This window comes from Loxodonta africana, chromosome 7, assembly GCF_030014295.1.
Source record: "Loxodonta africana isolate mLoxAfr1 chromosome 7, mLoxAfr1.hap2, whole genome shotgun sequence".
NCBI lineage: Eukaryota > Metazoa > Chordata > Mammalia > Proboscidea > Elephantidae > Loxodonta > Loxodonta africana.
In genome coordinates, this window is record NC_087348.1 from 111,829,615 (window position 1) to 111,856,489 (window position 26,875).

Genomic DNA, 26,875 nt, shown 5'->3' on the forward strand with positions numbered 1-26,875 from the left:
ATGTGTGCGTGTGTATGTATACACACGCACACATATATATGTACATATTAAGGGATATATTTATATATATATATACATACATACACATATATACATACGTATAAATGTATGTATTAAGGGATATATTTAAATCAGCTATAAACAAAATGTTGTTGTTGTTGTTAGGTGCCGTCAAGTTGGTTCCAACTCAGGTACCACAGAATGAAACACTGCCCGGTCCTGCACCATGCTCACAATAGTTGCTACGCTTGAGCCCATTGTTGCAGCCACTTTGCCAATCCACCTCATTGAGGGTCTTCATCTTTTCTGCTGCCCCTGCATTTTACCAAGCATGATGTCCTTCTCCAGGGACTGATCCCCCCTGACAACATGTCCAGAGTATGTAAGACACCGTCTCGCCATCCTTGCTTCTAAGGAGCATTCTGGTTGTATTTGTTCCAAGACAGATTTGTTCGCCAACACCACGATTCAAAGGCATCAGTTCTTCTTCGGTCTTACCTTATTCATTGTCCAGCTTTCAAATGCATATGATGTGACTGAAAATACCATGGCTTGGGTCAGGCACACCTTAGTCTTCAAGGTGATGTCTTTGCTTTTCAACACTTTAAAGAGGTCCTTTGCAGCAGATTTGCCCAATGCAATGAGTCTTTTGATTTCTGCTTCTATGGGTGTTGATTGTGGATCCAAGTAAAATGAAATCCTTGACAACTTCAGTCTTTTCTACATTTACTATGATGTTGCTTGTTGGTCCTGTTGTGAGGATTTTTGTTTTCTTTATGTTGAGGTGCAATCCATACTGAAGGTTATGGTCTTTAATCTTCATCAATAAGTGGTTCAAGTCCTCTTCACTTGCGGCAAGCAAGGTTGAGTCATATGCATGAAGTAGGCTGTTAATGAGTCTTCCTCCAGTCCTGATGCCCTGTTCTTCATATAGTCCAGCTTCTCAGATTATTTGCTCAGTATACAGATTGAATAAGTATGGTGAAAGTATACAACCCTGGTGCACACTTTTCCTGACTTTAAGCCATGCAGTATCACCTGTTCTGTCCAAAAAACTGCCTCTTGATCTATGTATAGGTTCCTCATGAGCACAATTAAGTGCTCTGGAGTTCCCAATCTTCGTAATATTATCCATAATTTGTTATGACCCACACAGTCTAATGCCTTTGCATAGTCAATAAAACACAGGTAAACATCCTTCTGGTATTCTGTGCTTTCAGCCAGGATCCGTGGACGTCAGCAATGATATCCCTGGTTCTACATCCTCTTCTGAATCCGGCCTGAATTTCTGGCAGTTCCCTTTCAATATACTGCTGCAGCCACTTCTGAATGATCTTCAGCAAAATTTTGCTTGTGTGTGATATTAATGATATTGTTTGATAATTTCTTCATTCGATTGGATCACCTTTCTTGGGAAAAGGGATAAATATGCATCTCTTTCAGTTGGATGGCCAGGTAGCTGTGTTCCAAATTTCTTGGCATAGATAAATGAGCACCTCCAGTGCTGCATCTGTTTTTTGAAACAGCTCAGTTGATATTCCATCAATTCCTGGAGCCTTGTTTTTCGCTAATGCCTTCAGTGCAACTTGGACATCTTCCTGCAGTACCATTGATTCCTGATCATATGCTAGCTCCTAAATGGTTGAATGTCTGCCAGTTCTTTTTGGTATAATGCCTGTGTGTATTCCTTCCATCTTCTTTTTTGATGCTTCCTGTGTTGTTCAATATTTTCCCCTTAGAATCCTTCATTATTGCAACTCGAGGCTTGAATTTTTTCTTCAGTCCTTTCAGCTTGAGAAACGCCAACCGTATTCTTCCCTTTTGGCTTTCTACCTCCAGGTCCTTGCACATATCATTATAATACTTAACTTTGTCTTCTCCAGCTGCCCTTTGAATTCTTCTGTTCAATTCTTTTACTTCATCATTACTTCCTTTTGCTTTAGGTGTTTGACGTTCAAGAGCAAGTTTCAGAGTCTCTTCTGACATCAATTTTGGCCTTTTCTTTCTTTCCTGTCTTGTTAATGACCTCTTGCTTTCTTCGTGTATGATGTCCTTCAACAACTCCTCTGGTCTTCAGTCATTAGTTTTCAACAGGTCAAATCTGTTCTTGAGATGGTCCTTGAATTCAGGTGGGATATACTCAGGGTCATACTTTGGCTCTCATTGAGTTGTTCTAATTTTCTTCAGTTTCAGCTTGAACTTCATATGAGGAATTGCTGGTCTGTTCCGCAGTCGGCCGCTGGCCTTCTTCTAACTGATGATATTGACCTTTGCCATCGTCTCTCTCCACAGATGTAGTCAGTTTGATTCCTATGTATTTGACCTGGCAAGGTCCATGTGTATAGTTGCAGTTTATGTTGGTGAAAAACAGTATTTACAATGAACAAGTCATTGGTCTTACAGTCTTGCAAAATTCTGTCATGAGATCTCCAGCATCGTTTCTGTCACCAAGGCCATATTTTCCAACTACGGATCCTGCTTCTTTGTTTCCAACTTTTGCATTCCAATCACCAGTAATTATCAATGCACCTGATTACATGTTCAATCAATTTCAGACTCCAAAAGGTTGGTAAAAATCTTCAATTTCTTCATCTTTGGCCTTAATGTTTGGTGCGTAAATTTGAATAGTAGTCGTATTAACTGGTCTTCCTTGTAGGTGTATGGATAGTATCCTATCACTGACAGTGTTGTACTTCAGGTTAGTTCTTGAAACGTTTTTTTTGACAATGAATGCAATGACATTCCTCTGCAAGTTGTCATTCACAGAATAAGTAGACCACATGATTATTTGATGCAAATGACCAATACTAGTCCATTTCAGCTCACTAATGCCTAGGACATTGATGTTTATGCATTCCATTTCATTTTTGATGATTTCCAATTTTCCTAGATTCATACTTCATACATTCCATATTCTGATTATTAATGGATGTTTGCAGTTGTTTCTTCTCATTTTGAGTTGTGCCACATCAACAGATGAAGGCCCCGAATGCTTGACTCCATGCATGTCATTAAAGTCAACTCCACTTTGAGGAGGCAGCTCTTCCTCAGTTGTCTTTTGAGTGCCTTCCAACCTGGGGAGCTCATCTTCCGGCACTATATCAGACAGTGTTCCACTGCTATTCATAAGGTTTTCACTGACTAATTCTTCTCAGAAGTAGACTGCTGTGTCCTTCTTCCTAGCCTGTCTTAGTCTGGAAGCTCCGCTGAAACCGATCCACAATGGATAGGTTGTGCTGCTATCTGAATAGTGGTGGCATGGCTTCCAGCATCACAGCAACAGGCAAGCCCCCACAGTTCAACAAACCAAATATGTGATATAAAATATATAAAGTATATAGAAGTATATGTGTGTATACTAAGCTAGATTCTATCCACCCACAGTGTGTCTACTCTCAGTTCATCCCATTTTAGCTCCTTTCAATTGTGTCATACATTCCAGACTTGCTGATAGGTATGATCTTTATACCAAGAGTAGAGTGGTCCTGGTTGGGTCTATAAGGATAAAATTTCCAGTCTTTAATTATTACCACACTCTGTGTAAAACGGTGATCCCAGTTAAGGCATTAAGAGCCTTATGCAAGTGGAGGGATGAATAGAAAAGGAAAGAATAATAGTGTCTATCTGATCCTACTGGAGGCAGGCAAGGGTTGACTCAAAGTTGTTATGGAGTACATGAAGGAATTCCATGAACTCTCAGATACAAATCTAGGACTAGGTTGATTCTGGAGGAAAGAAACAATTTAAAATTACATTGAGGTGTTAACATTGGGGGAGGCTGGGCAAAGGGTGCAAGAGAACTCCCTTTACATTTTTTTTGCACCTCCTGTGAATCCATAATTATTTCTTTTAAAGGTTAAAAAATTTTAAACGCACTCAACCTTTGGAGTTAACATTTTAAATGATCAGAAATGAGGATTAAATATATCACTTACAAGTAAACCAGATCTATTAGGGACATCTATGGAGAATATGCAATCATGGTGTTTTCAAAGATTTTTCTTTTAACTGGCTCAGGATCTATAATACTTATCTTGGCAGGATAATCTTCATTATATTATAAGTACTTGACACCCATATCATTCTGTAAACTATATGTTGACAGGTGGCTTTTGAATTGTGGGGATTTGGGTATTATCCTTTTGGGGCAAGATGTCATTTGGGACCTAAAGTGTGGCATATAAGAATATAGCTCGAGAGTTGGTAAGGTAAACAACCTATCATGTGATATCTGTCTGATTATGAATAGTTCCCTATGTTCTTTCTCTGTTACTGCAGATATTTAGAGCTTATTAGATGAGCACGATATACATATACTTTTTTCCTAATAAATATGTTTGTGAATATAAAAGAACAATTATAGCTCATTTGTGCTTCATGCTAGGAACAACTAATTCCAGTTCATGCTGTGCACAGTTTTGCAGCAACAAATAAATAGATAAATAAATAAATGCTGTCTGTTTATCTACTTATACAACTAAATGTTAAGATACGTGAGAGTTCTGGTGTGCTATCTTTATTACACAGCAAATAAATATGAAACAGGAAAAGAAAATTTTATAAACATAAGCACATCTCAAAAATAAGACCATAAATGATAATCAAGACATTGTGCCACTGGCACAATAGACATATAGATCAGTGGAATAGAACTGAGAGTCCAGAATTAAACCTGTACCACTATATAGTCAACTGATTTTCAGCAATAGTGCCAAACCCATTCAATGGTGGAAAGAATAGTTTTTTCTACACTTGGCACTGTGATGACTGGATGCAAAAGAATGAAGTTGGACCCTTACTTCAAACCATAGTAAAAAATTAGCTTAAAATGAACCAAAGGCCCAAATGTAAGAGCATAAAATATAAAACTCTTAGAAGAAAACACAGATGTTAATCTTCATGACCTAGGATTTGGCAAAAGATCTTAGACATGGCACCAAAAGCATGAGAAACAAAAGAAAAAAGAGATAAATTGGGATGCATAAAAATTAAAAGCTTTTTTATTCAAAAGACACCATCAAGAAAGTCAGAAGACAGCCCACAGAATGGGAGAAAACATTTGCAAATCCTATATCTGACAAGGGACTTATACGTGGAATACATAAAGAACATTTAGCACTCAATAATAAAAAGACAAATAATCCAGTTTGCAAATGGGCATGAATATGCCTTTCTCAAAAGAAGGTATTCATATGGCCAATAAGCGTACGAATATGCCCAGCCTCTTAGTTATCAGAGAAATGCAAATCAAAACTACAATGCCATACTACTTCACACCCACTAAGATGGTGTCACGGATTGAATTGTGTCCCCCCAAAATATGTGTCTCCTTGGCTAGGCCATGATTCCCAGTTGTGTGATTGTCTATTATTTTGTCATCTGATGTGGTTTTCCTATGTGTTGTAAATCCTACCTCTATGATATTGATGAGGCAGGATTAGAGACAGTTATATTAATGAGGCAGGACTCGATCTATAAGATTAGGTTGTGTCTTAAGCCAATCTCTTTTGAAATATAAAAGAGAGACGCCAGCAGAGAGACAGGTAGACCTCAGTCACCAAAAAAGCAGCCCTGGGAGCAGAGCGCATCCTTTAGACCTGGGGTCTCTGCGCTGATAATCTCCTAACCCCAGGGTAAGATTGATGCCAAGGATCTTCCCCAGAACCAAAAGAGAGAAAGCCTTCCCCTGGAACTGGCTCCCTGGATTCAGACTTCTAGCCTTCTGGACTGTGAGAACTGTGCTACTGTAATAGAAATCTCACAAGTGGATGGCTTTAACAAACAGAAGCTTATTCTGTCACAGTCTAAAGGCTAAAAGTCCAAATTCAGGATGCCAGCTCCAGGGAAAGGCTATCTCCTTCAGTTGGCTGTGGGGGCATGTCCTTGATCTCAATCTTCCCCTGAGCTAGGCGTTTCTCAGCATCAGGACCCTGGGCCCAAAGGATGTGCTTTGCTCCTGGCACTACTTTATTGGTGGTTTAAGGTCCCCATGTCTCTCTGCTGGCTTCTTTCTTTTATATCTCAAAAGAGGCTGGCTTATGACACACCCTAACTTTGTAGACAGATGTTGTCTTACGTATCTAGTACTGCTATAACAGAAATACAAGTGGATGGCTTTAACAAAGAGAAATTTATTCTCTCACAGTCTAGGAGGCTAGAAGTCCAAATTCAGGGTGCCAGCTCCAGGAGAAGGCTTTCTCTCCCTTTTGGCTCTGGGGGAAGGTCCTTGGCATCAATCTTCCCCTGGGCTAGGAGCTTCTCAGTTCAGGGACCCTGGGTCTAAAGGATGCATTCTGCTCCCAGTGCTGCTTTCTTGGTGGTATGAGCCCCTGCCCCCATCTCTCTGTTGGCTTCTCTCTTTTATATCTCGAAAGAGATTGGCTTAAAGCACAACCTAATCTTGTAGATTGAGTCCTGCCTCATTAACATAACTGCCTGTAATCCTGCTTCATTAACATCATGGAGGTAGGAGTTACAACACATAGGAAAACCACGTCAGATGACAAAACGCTGGGAATCATGGCCTAGCCAAGTTGGCACACATTTTGGAGGGACACAATTCAATCCATAACAGATGGCTAGAATCAAAAAGTTAGATAATAAGTTTTGGCAAAATGTGGAGGAATCAGAACCCTCATACACTGCTGGCAAGATTGTAAAACGGTGAAGCCATTCGAAACAGTCTGGTTGTTCCTTAAATGATTAAACATAGTTACCATCTGATCAGCAATTCCACTCCTAGATATATATACGCAAGAGAAGTGAAAACATATGTCCACATAGAAACTTATACATGAATGTTTATAGCAGTATTATTCATAATAGCCAAAAAGTGAAAACAACCCAAATGTCTGTGAACTAATGAATGGATAAGTAAAACATGCTATATCCATACAATGTAATATTATTCAGCCATAAAAAGGAATGAAGTACTGATCCACGTTACAACATGAATGAACTTTGAAAACATGCTGAGTGAAAGATTCCAGTCACAAAAGATTATCATGTATATATGATTCCATTTATGTAAAAGTCCAGAAAGGGAAATCTATAGTGATAGAAAGTAGATTATTTGTTGCATAGGTGCAGGGGACAGGGATAGGGTCACCATAGCTAAAAGCTAAAGGGTTTTTTTCTGAGGTGATGGAAATCTTCTAAAATTGACTGTGGTGATTGTTGCTAATATCTGTGAATATACCTAAAACCATTGAATAATCCCCCCTCTGAAAAAAATTGCCTAGCATACTTTGTATGGTACATGAATTATAACTCAATAAAGCTATTAAAAATGGGCATAAAAATCCTAGCTCTATTTCTAAAGAATTTTTCTAAGTGACATTTTCATAAATCTCAGGGGTAAAATGTAGGTATTTCATCTGAATCCAATTTGAGCATTTCAGTGATAGGTAAAAATGTGAAAGACAGATGCACCCCTATCTAGGATATTCCACCTGTGGCCTTTCCACTGAGCTGCACTACCTGGTGTGTTAGATGCTCACTGTGAATGGTTTATTATTATTTTTTAATAAGGGGCTATTGATCATCCCACTCAGTGTGTATGTGTTGAATGAACAGAGGCCATGTCCTGTTGACTTGGAGACAGAGATCAGGTTGGAGGAAGGACTGAAAGTCACATTCTAGTATGTGAGGAAGGAATTCTTAGCCCGGAGAAGAAAACCCTGGAAAGGGAGGGGCATTTTCTGATACTTAAAATGCTAAACTCATAATGCTATCAGGGTTGAAAGGTGATTCGTAGACTAGTTCTCTTTTATTCTGGGGTGTCGGTGGAGGGTATGGCTAGAGATAGCATCTGAAATTACAGAAGCCTCAGTGTGAAGAACCTTACATTGTTTAAATTGCTTCCTCAGTAGTGAATGTCCTGTCACTTGACTCAGGGCAAAGGCTCTGTGCCCAGTCAGTGGGGTTGTGGGAGAGACGCTTGCATTGGGTGGCCAGTTGGACCCGTTTTTTTTTGAACTCCCTTCCAGGTCTGACTGAGTGAGACTGGATTATCCCTTCAATAAACTGTCCTGTTGCTGACTCAGTGCCAGAAGTCAAGTTCATTCATTAACACACATTTATGGGGTACTTGCTCTGTGCCAGGCACTATTGTGGGCCGTGGACGACAGCAGTTAACCAAACCGACAGAGACTTTGCCCTTATAAAGCCTTCTGTTTAGTAACAGATGAGTCTTTTCTGGGAAGGAATACTCCAGGACTGTTGTTAATGAACCAAAGATATGTCACAGACATTTATATATACATACAATTTTATAAATCAAAGCAGACACTATTTATAATCAGTACTTTTTTTTTTTATTCTACAAAAGTAACCAAGATGTACCAAGTAGCACTTTTTTATGACTTCCACGGAGCCAATATGGAGAACTCCAAATAGGAAAATATGATATTAACTGAATATTGTTTGCTCAATTAATAACACGTCTCCATCAGGAAAAAAAAAAAAGATCTCTAGACATGGTATCCTATGTGGGTTTAACATGTGTATAGAATTAGAAGACAATACACTATTTTAATTAACAACTGGTCTGGCTCTGCTATTTACTGGTTGAGCGATTATTGACAAGTTTGGGAGGATTTACAAGTGGGCAAGAGAAGACTTTTGGGAATAGTGTATAGATATGTTATCCTGATTGTGGTGAATGGTTATCATGGATGACAAAACTTACCAAATTGTTTACTTTAACTATGTATAGTTTATCATATGTCACTTAGGCTTCAGTAATAAAAATAAAGTAGTGAAGAGTGCATAGACTGCACCTGTCACACTGCCAGGCATACAACTACTCAGTCAGTGGTCCTGGCATAGAGGTAACGATGGTGGTTGTTACAAGGTTAAGGGCTCAGGACATATGATTTCGGAAATCCTTGGTCAACCTCAAAAGTGAGGTTTTCGTTGATAGAAAAGGTCACGTGTATTTATATTTCAGTTGTGACCCTGTAGATCATCATTAGCTGTGAGGGCACAGAGGAAATGAGGGCATATTATCACTAGACATCAGTTGTGTTAATGTGATTAATATAAAGCCTTGAATGAGTCTTACAATAATTGTTAACACATTCCCAAGTCACACTTTTCATTTTGTCCTCAGATTTTTGGATCATGAAATTGACACCTGAGCACTGTTTTCTAAGATACTCATTTTCATTTCTAGTTAATGAGTAAATATAGCCATAGAAATGCTTTATTTTAGAGAGAGAGAATTCTGGTATCTAGGGGACATGTCTGAACCTTCATTAAAAAATAGAGTGAAATGTCATCCATATATTTTAATTTGCATTAGTGGATGCCTATCATCCAAGGACTTCTCAAAAATCCTTTAATGTCTAATGCTTGTCATATACCATCTTCCAGTTTGACAGGTGGAAGAAAAGAAAATTAAGTGACTTCAGGGGATCACAGAGCAATTCTGTGACTGCACATCCGTGTATTGTGTTCATACACACGTGCATGGTGGGTGAACAGGCAAGGTGGCAGACAACGCTGTCCAAACCTTTTTATTTTTAGTTCTTTGATTTTGTTGCTTCTGGAGTTATATTTTCTTCTTAGGGACCTTACTTTGCTGTTCCCTGAACAGGCCAAGTACTTTCCTGAAAAGGTGTATGTCGTAGACAAATCCTAAAGACTATGCAAGAATGCCACATGACCAGAGAAGGAAAAACATCTAACACGACGGTCCTTTCCAAACTTTTCACCTCCCAAGATGGTCCTTTACTTTGGACCGTGGTTACTGTTTTCAAGGCTTGTGGTATTTGCTGTTCAGATTCACACTAATTTAACATGTATTCAGCATCTACTATGTTGGAAGCATTTTGCCAAGCTTTTTGTATACATTTAATGATCACTACAACACTGAGAGATGGGTAGTAAATCTAAGCTTGCTTGGGTTAAATACGTTGTCCAGAGTCAAACAGGTCATAAGTAATGGAGTCTGGATCTGTAACTAGGGCACAAGAGGCAGACAAACCCGGATTCTTCCGCAATTAGCTTTGGGACCTTCGGTGAGATGTTGTTAGCTGCTGTTGAGTTGGCTCCTGACTCATGGTGACCCCATGCACATTAGGACCAGATTTTTGTCCCAAGATATCAGTCTAAACCAGGTGAGGCTGTGCAGTTTTCCCCTCAGTAGACCTTTTCTCATTAGAGTTCTGTCTTCTTAGTAAGATTGAGCCCCTTGAGGACAAAGACCCTCTCTCATTTATCTCTGTTCCACCACTGTCCAGCACAGTGTCTAGAAAATTCTTGTGAACCGAAATGTGAGACCTCAGGTCAAGAGATGTTCAGAGCTTCCATAGAGCATTTTTGCCACCCATGTCTCCCACCGTAGCTCACATCAAACTGCCCTTTGTCTTCATTTCAGAGACTGCTTGCCCTGTCACCCATCCCTCTTCTGATGTAGTGGGATTGTAATCTGAGCAGAAGCACTCCTATTTCCATGGGGGCAGCACCACCCATGTCTGTTTGGTGACGCCCAGCTACCACGGCTGTGAGTGTCCCATAAGACTATGATCAGCCTGTGTCCTGTACTCATAGGGACATTCGTGCCAGGCCAGGTCTTCAGCCCCCAGAGCCCTCTCCGGACCTTAACGTGACGTTGATATTGTACCCTCTCTCAACCCAGTTTATCAAGTCACCTATTTTTCAGTCAGTGAGCACACAGAACTGTTTAAAATCATTATTTTTTTACTCTTCCTTTTTTTCTTCTTACTCTGTTATCTACTCATCTAGTGCCATATTGGCATATCTACTGTGACATCCAGGTCTCACTCGTGGTTCTACAGGAACCCGTGATGTTTTACGTATTCCCAGTGAGGATATTTAACATTGCCTTTTTTCGCATGGCATGACGCTGTGCAGGGTTTTTTGGTGAATAACTTTGGGGCTGAAACTTCAACATCAGTTGGGTTATCTCTCCTTGAATATCTTAGCTATTCTAGTTTAAGGCAACTGAGTATTCAAGCCTAATTTCCTTTTGGACAGATACCTCATTCCCTCACAGTTGTTCTACTTGATAATTTGCTTATGCATGGTCTATAGGCCAAGTTATGTGCCTAATTTGGTTAAAAGTTCAACAGAGAAACAAGAATTCAGAGGATTCAGGGAAGAGTTGGAGAGCTATTTCTTGCCCTTTTCCGTGGATCTCTTTTAGGGTATAGAAATTTACATGAATTCAACACTTTCCATGAGCATCCTGACTCCTCGTAGAGTTTTTGTTACCCGGGACCCAAAGTTACCTTAACATAGTGGACATTGGTTATGGTCTTGCCCCGTTGTGATTTTCTCTAGTTTGGGGATTATGGTGAGGGCTTTAAAGACATAGAAGATCACTCTGTTTTTACTTTCACTTTTCTGGCAGACATTGGATTTCCTGGTTGGCACTTGTTTCAACCGTGAAATGGGAAAGGCAGGTTGGGCATTTTTCTGCTTCTAATTTAAAATAATTGTCCATGAGCCTTTCTGAAAGTGGCTCTGAGTTTACTTAGGGCCCTCCGGATAGTTCGTGATGGGGATACAGCTCATTCATAAAGTGTGTTGCATGGCTTCTTCTCTGATTATTGTGGAATTACTGTGTCATTTGATTTACAGGGTAACAGTATGAAGGAGGTTTACAGCTTTGCATGCAAAATGTTTTCATCATAACAGGCAAAAGAACATTTGAAAAAAAATTTTGGTTTTTGTGAATGAAGAGATTAGATTAATAATTGATCCTAGAAGAGGTTTTGTTGCATGGAGAATCAATGCAATATTAGGTCAAACTGAGATAGTGACCTTATATTGCACTGATTTCCCGTGCAACATGGAAATGTTTGACCCCAAGCTCACTCTCTTCCTATTGTTCCATATTGTTTTTTTTTGAGTATGTGTGTTGAGACATGTTTATTCCCCAAATTCAAAATAAAGTATTTATGAATGTAACAATACTTCACAAATGATAGAACTATTTAATATAAAAAAAAAAAGAAAATTATTTTGTTATGTAAAGAGTGGCATCTTAATTTAACTTTGTATTAGGAATTTTGGTTTTTTTATATGCCAAGGTTTTTTTTTTTTAAGGTTACTTAAAAAAAAAAAAAAGCACTAGTTGCCGTCAAATGAATTCTGAACTGCCCCATAGGGTTCCAAGGGGACCCTTTATGGAAGCAGACTGCCACATCTTTCTCCTGTGTAGTGGCTGGTAGGTTCGAACCACCCGCCTTTTGGTTAACAGCCGAGCATTTAACAGCCCTTCTGAATTTGGGATTATTTACTCAATGCCTTTCATTTTCCCTGTAGCAATCATCCTGTCTTTGTTTCCTCATAGGGGTCATCACTACTGCAGACATTCTTGATCGAGAGACAATGGGGTCGTACTGGCTGACAGTGTATGCCACAGATCGGGGTGTTGTTCCACTCTATTCCACTATTGAGGTCTACATTGAAATTGAAGATGTGAACGACAATGCCCCACTGACCTCGGAACCTATTTTTTATCCTGTTGTCATGGAAAACTCTCCAAAGGATGTATCTGTCATTCAGATCCAGGCTGAGGATCCTGACTCCAGTTCCAACGAAAAACTGACATACAGGATTACAAGTGGGAATCCTCAGAATTTTTTTGCCATCAATATCAAAACAGGTAAGGGAATACTCTTATCACATTTTCAGTTGGTCATCCAGCTTTGAAATCCATCAGCCTGACACTTGCTATACCAGCTTATTTATTTTATTGTCTGGGAAACAGCATCTTCCTTTCTGAGTATAGTTTCTGAAAAGGTAAGCTGAACTCTGTCTGGTAGGTTTTAATTTCAGCTGACGCTGAAGGGAAGTGATCTCAGAGAAATCAGAGGCTTTCTCAGAAAGCACAGTATTGGCATTAGATTTACTTTACTTATAATGACAAAAAGTGGCTCCCAGGCCCTCAGAGACACTACTGCCCCTTCTCTTTCTTGGGAGAGAGTGCCCTGGCCCATGCTGGGTTCTGTGGGTAAAGCTGTCTGGGCCACCTCTGCCTCTGGGAGCTTCTCCTTTGCTTGGCCTTTGTCCAGCTCCCCATGTGATCTCCAGAAAGTCTGAACTTGAAGCCCCCGATTTTCTTGAGATTGCTCAACTACCCATCAATGAAGTGCCAGTATTCAGAACTTAGTGTCTCAATCTTTGCAGAAAATATGCAAAAATTTAATTTTCTGATTTTGCTAAAAAATTTTCTGGAGATTGCAGTGAAAGTTTAATTTGTTGAATGAGGATCAGAAAAGCCTAAGGATGAATAGAATTGTGAGGTTTGGTTGAACGCATTCTGAGACAAGTATGCACACTGGGACATGCTTTGCAGAGTAGATCTCAGCAGTTCGTTGCTTACATGTGATCCGTTTCTTTCTTTTAAGAACCTGAGCAAGGGTTGAAAAATAAAAGAATGAGAGTTGCAATGGATAAGGTTTTAATTAACTGAAGTTTAGAATACTGTAAAAAATATTCTGTTGATATTTTATTCTGGACGAGTGAGTTGATACTGGTCAGAAAGTTAGGCTAGGTTGATGTTTGTTGATGTGGACGCAGATTCAGCTTTCCTAGTGGACTATTGATACAGTTAATAGTTATTTCTCCTGCCTGTATTTGTCAAAGTAAAAGCATAAAGCTGAATCCCAAGCATTTTATAAATGTCAAATGCGTATTAACATAATCTGAAGAGAATGCCAAGGTTTTTTTCCCTGAAACTATTGATTTTCTCTAATTATGAATGGATCATTTTGTTAAGTAGACTTTTGCCTTTTACATTCTAACAGGGTTGAATCAGGATCTGACTTTCATTTCATTATAAAAGAGTGGTCTTCAGCTACTGTGTGTGAGGTCTGTTAGAACTTGAAGGAGAGGACTCAGGGGTTTGGAGCCTAGCCCAATCTCTCAGAGCCCCGCTGAGGGGGGAACTCCGTACATCTGAGCAGCCCCTGAGCTGTGCTGTGAAGCTCTCCTGACTCACTTTCTTGTTACAGCAAGAGCTCCATGAAATGTGGTGAGAGAGAAAAGAATGGAGACAGTTTAGAAAGTGGGGGGAGGGGCAGAATAAACAAAGACTGAAAAAAAAAATATATATATATATATCCCAGTAAAGGAGTTCAGGGCACAGACATCTTCACATTTCACAGCACTGGGGAGCCTGAAATACCCCCACCTCCCCTCCTCCCGTCATATTCCACATCTCCAATTTTGATCCTCTTGCTACTTGAGTTGTTAAGTCATTAATAAGGAGCCCAGTACCATCTTTTTAGTAGGTTAAAAGATACTGCAAAAGGGCTGTTTGAACTGTTCTCTTCCTCCACTTAGGACTGAAAATACAGAAAGAATAATTGTCACAGACTTACGCTGCATATTATGTGCAGAGAAGAACACGTAGACTCATGTCACTAAAGCTTTCTTTTATGTAGTTTTAAAAGTTTTCACATAACTTGTCAAGGAGCCCTATATTATCACAATTTGGCTTACATTGCATAAGAGCCTTAATCATATTCATAATTTCTCTGTCCTTGCCTGAGATTTTTTTAGAAGCATTTGTGCCAGCAGTGACATTTTAGTCTAACTTCCCTAGTTGTCTAAAATGAGTATATAACGTACTTTGTAATTCTTAGGCACATGATAAGAAAACACTGGATTTTGTTTCTCCATTTATTCATTAATCAAGCATTTATTGTGCCTACTCGTTTCCAAGCAAAGATCTAATAAATAAGAATATACACTTAAGATGTTGTCCCAGCCTTTCAGGGACCCAAAGTTGTATGAAATTAATAGAATAATTAACAAATACTTATAGTGAAAGTGTGCAATAATTGATTTGATAGTGGGGTCTCACACATGGGATTAGAGGCAGTGATGATCAGGGAGGGCTTTGTGGAGGGAGTAGCATTTGAGGTTAGAAGTCCTGGGTTTCAAATCTCTGCCACTTCCTAACTGGGAAATACTTGAGACTATAGGAGGGAAAACAGACTAAGTCATACAGACCTGGCCTTTCCAGCTTTGTGACCTTGGGCAAGTTATTGAACCTCTCTGAATTTCAGTTTTCAGTGAGAACGGATTATCGCAAGGAATATAGGAGTCTTCCTGTGAAATGCTTACTTAGCATAGTTGCCTGGCACATAGAACGCCCCACCCCCAGCAAAAGTTGATACCCCATTCTTATTGTTTAACAGTGAATACAGTTACATTGTTTATTCTCTTTGGACCTCAAGCTCTTACTGGAAAATGAAGAATGATCTTACTGCACAGGGTTTGGTCAATATAACACATTTCAGTAATGAAGCCAGATGTGTAGCTAACGAGTATTTAGGAAAGAATTGTGCATTAGACTTTTTCAATTTAGTGTTGACCCTAGTAAACTGACCTTTTATTCCTTCTACTGTAGTAGAGTTTTATTTTTGCAATGAACCACATAATAAAGATTAAAATGATTAATACAAACTCAATGTCGATACTTATGGTGTGCATCTTTCAGCACATAACAGAAGTCCCGGACCCAAGAAGGAGAGCTTTCTCTAATGAACGCTCTGTTCACCACCCAAAGAACCATTTTTTTTTTCCCTACCAGATCTAGAATCACGTAGAATCAGTAGTTTGTGGACCTTTTTCAGTAATTCCTGCAGCCCAAGAATTAAAACAAAAGCTGTAATCTTACGAGGTCCTTTCTGGCCTATGTAGAGAACCCATGATTAATTCCATGCTGAACAATTGAATTAAATCAAATGTAGCCTCCTTGCATGCATGGTTTAGGTAATTGATAACCAGCATCTTGACCTTGTGTTCTAAGGAGGATACACCCAACAGACTGATGTTCACTTTTCCCTTTGGATGAGCAGGAGCCTTGCTTCGTTCAAGCACTTGCAATGAACACCCAAGCCAGCCACTCAGTGGTCAACCAGACTGACTTGGGAAATAAGTAAGAGATGCCTGGGTAACATTCAGAGGCGGAGGCTTTCTCTAGGACTTCAGAATGTTTATTTTGGTCAAGAAGAAAGTGGTGTTTCAGTGGTGGGATTCTCACCTTCCATGTGGAAGGCTTGAGTTTGATACCCGGCCAAGGGATTTCAGTTGGAGCCATCGCCCAGCTGTCAGTGAAGGCTCATGTGTTGCTATGATACTGAACAGGTTTCAGCAGAGCTTCTAGAATAAAATGGACTAGGAAGAAAGGCCTGGCAATTTATTTTCAAAAAATGAGCCAATAAAAACCCTATGGACCACAGAGGCCTGATCCCATTGTGCATGAGGCACCTTGAGTAAGGGCTGACTCTACGACAGCTAAGAGCAACAACATAGTATGGAAGGGGGCAGTGGTGATTCAGTGGTATAATTCTTGCCTTTCATTCCAAAGACCTATTTTGATTCCCCACCAGTGCACCTCATACACAGCTACCACTCATCTGTCAGTAGAGGCTTAAGTGGTGCTATGATGTTGAACAGGTTTCGGCAGAGCTTCCAGACTAAGATAGAAGAAAGGCCCAGAGATCTACTTCCGTAAGTCAGCCAATGAAAACCTTGTGGATCACAATGGTCTGATCTACAACTGATCACGGCAGTGGCACAGGACCAGGGCATCATTTCATTCTTTTGTGCATGGAGTTGTCAAGAGTTGGGGGCCAACTTGGTGGCAGCTAACAACATAGTATGGAAACACTTAGCACAGTGCCCGCATTTACTAGAGCACTCAATAAATGCTAGCTATTAAAAAAATAATAATAATAATAAATTTTTTTATTATTACTATTTAATAAATTACAAATAATAATATCATTATTTAAGGTATCTAAATGTCACAAATGGTTTGCACTCAACTAGTACTCTAAAAGTTGAGGGTTTGAACCCACCCAGCACCACTGTGGAAAAAAGGCCTGGTGATCTGCTTCCATAAAGATTACAGCGAAGAAAACCCTATGTAAAAGTTCTCCTTGTTACACATGGGGTCGCATGAGTCAGAATTGATGAGATGGCAATGAATTTGGGGTTTTTAATTATATTATTGTTATCTCCCATTCTTCACTGGATAGAAGTGTAAGCTGCAAGCATCCTGCTTCAGAATTTCACTGTCTTTTGAGGAAGACATACTTGAAAGGCAGTGCTGCCTTACCTTACTAGTTGGCATACAACACTGAAATTTTCAGTTGTATTTTAAGAAGTGTATTATGCAGTATTGTGTACCATGGCAGTTCTAGACCCTGGGTGTTGGAGGCGGGTTGATATAAAAAAAGTATAAGAAAGTTTCTGCACTCAGGGAATTTTAGTCTCATGGGAAAGATAGGACTTGAGCAATAGTATAAAGCAGTTTATAAAAATAAATGGTCAAACTCATTGAGATTCATATAGGCAGTAAACAGGGTAATATGTCAGAGCAGAGGAGGCCTGTGCTACCTAGAATAATCACTTCACACAGCTGATGTTGGGGCCCTGGTGGCACAGCTGCTAACCAAAAAGTAGGCAATTCAAATGCACCAGACACTCCTTGGAAACCCTATGGGGCAGTTCTCCTCTGTCCTATAGGGTCTCCATAAGTCGGAATCGACTTGAGAGCGACAGGTTGGGTTTGGTACAGCTGATGTTGGTCCTAAGAATGGGTAGATCTTCAGAGAAAGATGGTTCAAAAGCCAGAAGACTATCCAGAGTGTGACAGAACAGAAGCAAATTAAGTGAATGTTGAAAACCCAACCATTGCTACATGAGCTAGTTTGAGAGGCATTATATCACTGGGGATTAGGGATTGGTATTTTTAAAGAGTTATGAATGTCTGAAGTGTTGTAAGATAATAAAGTAGCAAATATGAACATCACTTTTCTTTTTTAAGTTTGTTAATGTTACGTTCTAAAAAGTCTTAAGCTCTTTATCTCTGTTCTCAGAGGCCTTAAGTTAGAAAACACATACGTCCGAGAGATCCCTTGATTCTTTGCCTCGGTTACATATAGACCCAAGAGCAGCAATGCTGTATTCAGAGCCTTTGAAAGCCGTTCTTGCTTGACCCACATTTTCTGATGTTAGATTATTCATGGCTTGGCCTTTTCTCGGTTCCTTTCTGCAATTACTATGTCTCCTTTGGCCCATGGTACGTTGCCCAGGATCTCTACCTGAGTTTCAGTGGAGGTGAAACTCAGCTTTTTTTCTTTCCTTTTTTTCTGTGAGTATGTTTGAATAAACCTGGCTAAAATATGTTTTATGTCTGTGTAAACTAGCTGCCCTTCATGAGAGGAAGAGAAGATGCCCTTCAAAAGCGTGTCTCCTGCAGGGATGCCTATAATTCTATCCTTAATGATGGATTCCTGTGGGTTTAGATTTTTTCCCTATTAAAATGGGAAGGAAGTACCTTATTAAAATATTGGGTATCCTTAGTTTGTTAACTGACTCCAAATAATAGCAGATTGCTATGCGGTATTTGGAAACCTTGGCGGCTTGGTGGTTAAGAGTTCAGCTGCTAACCAACAGGTCAGCAGTTTGAATCTACCAAGTGCTCCCTGGAAACTTTATGGGGCAGTTCCACCCTGTCCTATAGAGTTGCTATGGGTTGCAATGGCAGTGGGTTTGGTTTTTGGTTTTTGTGGTGTTTGGCTTAAGACACAGCAGAGGTAAGTGTTAATGGGAGGAGTAAAAAGAAACTTAGACCAGGGCTTCTCAAGCTTCAGTGTGATAATAATAATAGCTTAGCATGCTTGTTAGAATGCAGATCCCTGGGGTACAGCCCGGTAGTTTGCATTTCTAGCAAATTCCCTCAAGGTACTGATGCTGCTCTCTTGGAAGTCTGGTGATCAAGGCTCAAGAATTATTTGTTGTAACCAAAGGGAAACAGAAGAGGAGGGAGGTAACAAGGTACTGAGAGATAGACCTGAGGATAAGGTAGCTGACTTTAGACAATTTGTCCATATTCTAGTGCCTTCTAGTAATGCTGGGGAGTCCCTGGGTGGTGCAAATGGTTAATATGATCTGCTGCTAACTGAAAGTCCACCCGGAGGTGCCCTGGAAGAGAGTCTTTGCAATCTACTTCCAAAAAATCGGTCCTTGAAAACCATATGGAGCACGGTTTTACTCTGACACACATGGAGTCGCCATGAGTCACAGTTGACAAAACGACAACTGGATTTTATAGTGTTAGAGTTTTGAAAGTTGACTCTAAATTCAAAATGCTCTCCCAACCCACCCCCAAAATCAACTCTCATGCTCTTGCTTCTACTTTCTGTTTTGTTAAGTGGAGAAAAAATGAAAATCTTGTCTCTTTAACTGACAGTGAGTGAAGAATCACTGATTCCTAAGAATTGGGGTTAATAAAAAACCTGAGTTGTATTATGTTTGGATACACTTTATTATTTCCAAATATGTTCAATTAAGTAGAATTCTTTACTAAACAAAGTTCATTCAGACCAACTTTAACGAATAAACAAGCATTTTTTTAGCATATCATTGTAAAGAAAGATGTTCGCTCATAAGAGTGCTGCTCAAAAATAATCAGGTACCCTAAATAGGCTAAGCCTTAGGTTTCTGCACAGACCTACTGGGTGGTACTCTGCTTAGAACACGGCTTTTACTGGAAAACAGAAGGAACTCTTACTTCATGTATATATTGAGATTAAAAGCAAAAACAAGATGAAGGACAAGGGTATGAATATTAGTGTTTTTTATATAAAGTGAACATTGTGGAAATGTCTTGTTACAGCCTCTTATTCCTTGTTTCTTCCTGGCTGGCATGGCCTTTCCCGATGGAAAGCTAAATTCCCCTGAATGAGTAGAAATGGCCCCTGAATGATGAGCCGATATTCATAAGTACCAGCACGAAGCAGATAATATAGTGAATGAGTATGTATGAAACTGTAAATCACCCTGGCTCTCTCTTTTCAGCCATGAAAGGAGGCCTTGTCCTATAGAACATTAAATTGTGTTCATTTAATCCAACAAGTCCAGTAGAACAAATCGGGCTCATGCAGATTTATCACAGAAGGTTATTTAAATTCAGCAGTGACCTTTGCATTCACATGAATGTGCTCCAAATGAGCAAGGACAAAGGAAACTTTCTGCACTGTCATTATGTCCCCGTGAGGCTGTGCATTCGATCAACTTATAACTGTGGCCTGGGGGAGACTGAAGGTGCAGAGGGCTTGCTCAGGGCAGGCCATCACAAAGGACAGCATGCCGTCTCCTGTGTGGACTCTGAGGGTGGCTGGCTCTGCTTTCCTGGGGCTTGATTTTGTTCAGATGCCTGTTATGAATGTAGGTACCAACTTCAGAGTTTCTCAACCTTGGCACTATTGACATGTGAGACCGGATAATTCTTTGCTGAGAAGGGCTTCTGTGCAGCGTAGGATGTTTAGCAGCATCCTTGTCCTCTACTAGATGTCAGAACCAAAAACAACCTAAACCCATTGCCATCCAGTGGATTCTGACTCAGAGTAGAACTGCCCCATAGGGTTTCCAAGGCGGCAACTTTAAGGAAGCAGACTGCCACATCTTCCTCTCTCAGAGCAGCTGGTGGGTACAAACTGCCAACCTCTTGGTTAGCAGCCCAGCGTTTTAACCACTGCGCTACCATGGCTTCTGCTAGAGGCCAAAGCACTCCTCAAACATCATATGATGCCCCCGGGGGGACAAAGTCGTTGAGACTAATGTGTAACACTTTGCAGGACCCCATTGTGTATGGTCCTTAGCAAAGCACCAAGTACAAAATTAGAGACTGGTGATGGAGGTGTGATGGTATTGTTAATCAAAAAAAAAAAAGTATGCATGTGCACATACATATGTATATGTGTACACAATTATATACATGCACAAACACATATACTGTTAACAATAAAATGAAGTGAAATAAAATTAAAAAAGGAAAGAAATCCAAAGCTAGCTTTCACTTTTCTCTCTGACTAGAGGTACTTTGTATTTTAAAAGCCCTATGAATATTTGGGAAACCCTGGTGGTGTAGTGGTTAAGAGCTACGGCTGCTAACCAAGAGGTTGGTAGTTCGAATCCACCAGGCACTCCTTGGAAACCCTATGGGGCAGTTCTACCTTGTCCTATAGGGTCACTACAAGTCAGAATCGACTCGACGGCAGTGGGTTTGCTTTTTTTGGTTTTATGAGTATTTGAGGAAACCCTGTTGGTGTAGTGGTTAAGAGCTATGGCTGCTAACCAAAAGGTCTGCATTTCAAATCCACCAGGCACTCCTTGGAAACCATATGGGGCAGTCTACTCTGTCCCATAGGGTCACCATGAGTTGGAATCAACTCTACGGAAGTGGGTTTTTTATGGGATGAATACCTAAAGGACCCTGGTCGTGCAGTCTTTATGCTTGGCTGCTAACTGAAAGGTCAGAGGTTCGAACCCACCAGCTGCTCCTCAGGAGAGAGATGTGGCAGCCTGCTTCCATAAAGATTACAGCCTTGGAAACCCTATGGGGTGCTTCTACTCTGTCCTGTAGGGTCACTATGAGTTGGAATCGAATCGTTGACAATGGATTTTTATGAATACTTGAAATCGAATCCACTAGAAATAAAAAGAATAAAACAATAACAAATTTGCAAACAGAATGAATGTGGATAAAGTTATATTTTTATCAACAACTAGTATTTGGAGAGAGGATTTGGTTGGTAACAAAATTCTCATCGGAGTAAGTTTTACACAGCTTTTTTTCAGAAAACAGCATGAAGAGATTGTTTTGAGGGTTTCAGGGTTTATTCCCTTGAAAGAAATGCTTAAACAGCTCCAAATTCATTCTTGCTCTGTCAGCTTTCTGAAGGGTAAATGTGTGAATTGTTTCTTTCCTGGAATAAAGGTGGATGAAAAAGAAAAATAAAAACACTCTCATTTGACCTTGATTGGGATTCTGCAGTGATGTGTCCAGTTTAAGGCTAAGGTCTTTAGGCTCACTAGCCAGTATGCACGGCTCATTTATAAGCCCCGGTGAACTGGTAGATCCAAAGGGACTTAAACCAGTGTCCCAGATCACCATCTTTGGATGCATCATAGGACTGAGAAGACTTCAACTCAGGGGGAACTGGTGCCACCATCAGTAATAGGAAGGAAACCTTTGACCCCCAAGTTAAGTCAAGTTTCATAGGACAGGGCATCTAGGTAGGCAACAAACAGCACACGTTTTACTCCCTTTGTGAGCAGCAGATTTGAATCTTTGAGTTAATGTGACTATTAATTAGAAATACGGTTTTTTGTTGCTTTTTTTTTTTTTTTTACAGGCAGGCATGGAAGCTTTGGTAAAAGGAAGAGAAGAACGAGGACAGAAATGATTGCATGGCCCTGGTTGGAGCCTTTCCTAACCACGTAGATGGCTCTTCCGGGTCATCCTATGAGGCTAACAGTGTTGCTAGGTTGTCCATGCTGCCAAGCCACTGAGGAGGGATGAGCAGGAGAGGTGGTGTGCCTTGGTAACCATCCTGCCCCTGGGCTCAGCTGCTGGTGGTAAAATGAATGAGAATTATTTGGGAGGGTGATAGAGTCACGTAAATAAAGCAGATGATGGAGAGGTATATGTATAAAAAAAGAGATTGAATAAGGTCATAAATTTCTCTTTTATTTCTTCTATCTAGGCGTTAATTCCACAGCAGTAATTTACTGCAATGGTTTATTACTTTCTTCTGTTCTGAGGGAAACAGTGAATTTTAATTGAAACCACTACGCGCCTCTCTCCATTCTTCCATGCTATTGTTAGGAAATCTCCTAAATATTCCTTGCCATGTGCCGCCTCCTTCAAGGAATGATGGGAAGGTGAGAAGAAGAAACTTAACCCAGGGCACATCTGCTCTGTACCCTGTGCCTGACTGGGGTTTGAATGTATTTTCTCATTTAGCTCTCACTACAATCCTGGGAAGAAGCTAGGGCTCTAGGCACTTAAGGTGAGGTGCCCAAGGTCACCCAGCTGGTCAACACAGCGCTAAAATTGGTCTGATTAATGGCCCATGATGCTAAAAACAAATGCCATCAAATTTTTAATGTGTGAGCCACTTCAGTAAACACATAAATGATCCTAGGGCTTTAGTGCTCAGAGAAATCTTTCAGATGATCGTGCACCAACTCTTTGTTTTATAGGTGCAATCCAGGGTATAGATGGGAAGGTGCCAGATTGCCTAAAGGAGTGAAGCTAGTTGTCAGCACCAAGGGCCACTGACTTCTAGTCCAGTATTCTTTTCACTGGACCAAATGTTAAGACATTTAGCAGAATTAAGCCTGCCTTTTAGTTGGTTGGAAACCCTGGTGGCATAGTGGTTAAGTGCTACAGCTGCTAACTAAAAGGTCGGCAGTTCAAATCCATCAGACAGTCTTTGGAAACCGTATGGGGCAGCTCTACTCTGTTCTATAGGGGCGCTATGAGTCGGAATCAACTTGATGGCAAAGGGTTTGTTTTTTTTTTAAGTTGGTTAGTTTGTTATTTGTTTCTTTGTTTTGTACTACCTGTGATCTAATCGACTTGGGTAGTTCTAAAAGGTCTGACTGTATGGGGGCTTGGGTGAGAGGCTTGGATGGCATTTGAATTACTATAATCGTTACAGGACTTCTGAGAGATCTTCCAAGGATGACACTATCAAACCTTATGGGACTGACTGGTGGGGCGGGTGAGAGTGTTTGTATGCAGGGCCAATACTAACACATGGAAGTTAGTATTGACTGGCATCTCAGGGTGCCTTATAAATCAAGATCTCATCAGAGTTTCATTTATTTTGCCATTTTTTAGTCTTTTAAAAACAGATTTTCTGGATGTACGTTTCTTTAAAAACACTGACAGTCAGTACCCAAAGAGCTATTACAGGTGAAATGTAATTTCACCATTGACTTCGACAGCCTTAAAGTCAAGTTTTAGGATCGTTACCACTTTATATTCTCCTGCTCTTGCTCATCTTCTGTCATTTTTGAATGACTTTGTTCTATCTTCTTGACATTCTTAAAACAATGTATATGTATCTTGGAAATCCATAAATTTTATTCACATTGAAGTAGATTATCCTAGGAAAACATACGAAACTCTGACAATAAAATTATGAAACCAGTGCTTGGTGAGTTAGTGGTGGCAGTATCATTACTTTGTAGCAAAATGACAAGTGTCTTTTAAGCACTTTACCACTTATAGGCATTCTCCTTCAGATAACCCTGGGAGGGAGAGAAGCCACATAGAGTAGTGCTTAAGAGCTTGGGCGCTGGAACCAGACTTCTCTGGGTTTGAATCCCAGCGCTATCACTCTCTAGCTGTATGATGTTGGGCAAGTTACTTAACTTCTCTTGCTTCAGTTTCCTTCTCTGTGTAAAATGGGGCTATAGTATCTAACAAATTGGCTTGTCATGAAGATAAATGAGTTAATATATGTAAAGTACTTTAAAAATATTTAACACATAGTAAACTCTCAATAAATGTTAAATATTATCTTCTTTGCCTTCTGGATACTATTTTATTCACATGTGCAGAGTGTTCTAAATTTTTTTGGCTAACTAGGTACCCATGCTGTATGATTAAGATCTTAGATATTGTTGTTTTCAAACTACAAATAAAAATAACACTTTACCTATCAGTTCATTGCATTCATGTAAGATTGCATCTATCTGCTATGTTGACTCACGATGTGTGTAATTGTCTAAATTGAATTGTGGCTGAAAATTAGACTGTGATGGGTCTAAAGAGAGAGCCCTCTTTCAGGCTTCTAGAAACCTCCTTATTTTAGATATTTCTGTTTCCCAAGAATAAAATAGTATAATGCCCTGGAAAGAACACTAGTAGTAGTAGTAGTTGGTGATCCATATTTTAGTCTAGTCCCTGCCACTAACAGTGGACAAAGTTGACTTCAAAGCTGCAGGCCTTAGAATCCTCATCTGTAAATCAAAGCGTTTGGACAAGAATCAAGACCTGGCATAAATACTCACAATCCCTATTTCCTGCTCCCATGGCAGACATTATTAATCAATTGTAGCACCCTTTCATACTGTGCCCACACTTGGCATCCCTTTCAGCCTAATACTGAAGGAGAGATGATATTTATTTACTGTTGAGGGGCCTGAGACCACCTCTACCTCAGATAGTCTTTGAGGCTATAAATGACAGCAGCGTTGAAGGAAATGGAAAGACGGGAACTTAAGGGAGAGACACTGTGGAGATACAATTGGCCAGGACTTTGTGACTCTGAGGTGAACATGGGAAGTGAAGACAGTGTTTCAGTTGTAGTAAAAAAGACACTAGGCTTAAAATCTCAGAGAGATGATTCCCACCTGTGGACACTTTTTTTTTTTTTAATTGTGCTTTAGGTGAAAGTTTACAGCTCAAGTTAGTTTCTCATACTAAAATTTATATACACATTGTTACATGACCCTAGTTGCTATCCCTATAATGTGACACCTATAATGTGACAGCACATTCCTCCTTTCCACCCCGGATTTCCCGTGTTCATTCAACAAACTCCTATCCTTTTCTGCCTTCTCATCTCACCTCCGGACAGGAGCTGCCATTTAGTACACCATCTACTTGAACTAAGAAGCACACTCTTCATGAGTATCACTCTGTGTCTTATAGCCTGGTCTGTTCTTTGTCTGAAGAGTTCGCTTTGGGAATGTTTTTAGTTCTGGGTTAACAAGGAGTACGGGGGACATGTTTTCTGGGGGTCCTCCAGTCTCAGTCAGACCATTAAGTCTGGCCTTTTTAGAATTTGAGTTCTGCACCCCATTTTTCTCCTGCTCCGTCAGGGACTTTCTGTTGTGTTCCCTGTCATGCGGTCATTGGTTCTTCTGTTCTCAGGCTGATGGAGTCTCTGGTTTATATAGCCCTTTTTGTCTCTTGGATTAATATTTTCCTTGTGTCTTTGATGTTCTTCGTTCTCCTTTTCTCCAGGTGGGTTCAGATGAACTGATGCATCTTAGATGGCCTCTGGCTAGCTTTTAAGGCCCCAGATGCTGTGAACACCTTTGATGATATCTGTCCAGTACATTACATTCCCTTTTCTCCAAGTATTGCCCCCTTTAATCCTTCTCTCCTTGTTGTTGTTTGCCGTTGAGTCGATTCCCACTCATAGCAACCCTGTAGAACAGAGTAGAACTGCCTCATAGGGTTTCTTAAGCCATAATCTTTATGGGAGCAGATGGCCTGGTCTCTTTTCCCCAGGAGTGTCTGGTGGGTTCAAACTGCCAATATTTCAGTTTGTAGCTGAGCACTTAACCATTACGTGACCAGGGCTCCTTCTTCCCTCCTTATCCCAGTTGATTAGATTGGGGTAGACACTGGGACCAAGACTCTCTCTTCCAGGAATTTGTTATTGGGATTCAGAGATAATATCTGGCTCTGGTTGAATTGAGGGGTTGTAAATTTGAAGAGTGCGGCGTGGCTGTATGCATGAAAGAGCTGAGACAGAAAGAGAGAGAGAAGGACTCTGATAGGCTCAATCCTAAAGGCTTTTCAATGTCTGGTCTAAGTATGATTGAAACTCAGCTGCTCCCTGCCCTTAGATTTCCTCATATGCCTTGTACTAATAGTGCATATTTTTGCCATCAAATTTTGAAATGTATTTCTTTTTTATAAATGGAAGTACCATAACACTGTCTCTGTGGAAACCAAATCAGAAGAGAGGCTCAAGAAGGAAGAGATGTTCCCTGTCAGTTGCTGCACAAAGGTTAAAGACTAGAAGAAGCCTTTAGATTTGGTAATTAGGAGAGAGATCGATGAAAGCTATTTGTCTTTATTTACTAAGTCACATTAGTGCTGGGATTTTTCATCTATATTAGCTTGGACGTTGACCACCAATTTTTAGCTTTCATTTGTGAACTGCTGTGGGTCACGACCTAGAAATATTTGTGGTTTCTAGCATGTGGTTGGATTAAGCCCTGTCTCTCTTTATTAATGATCTTAGATGGAGATTTGCTGGTTTAGATTTTATCTGTAGGGTCCCAT

The 26,875-nt window shown here is 40.1% G+C and overlaps 1 protein-coding gene across 1 annotated transcript in view; it reads left to right on the top strand.

Annotated features, from left to right (window-relative positions):
* The window catches only part of FAT3 (FAT atypical cadherin 3), a 628,156-nt gene that overhangs the window by 190,588 nt on the left and 410,693 nt on the right, over window positions 1-26,875 (top strand). The window contains exon 2 of the mRNA XM_003415583.3: window positions 12,323-12,637. Within this exon, the coding sequence (XP_003415631.2) occupies window positions 12,323-12,637 (315 nt within the window). The remainder of the gene's footprint in view (window positions 1-12,322; window positions 12,638-26,875) is intronic.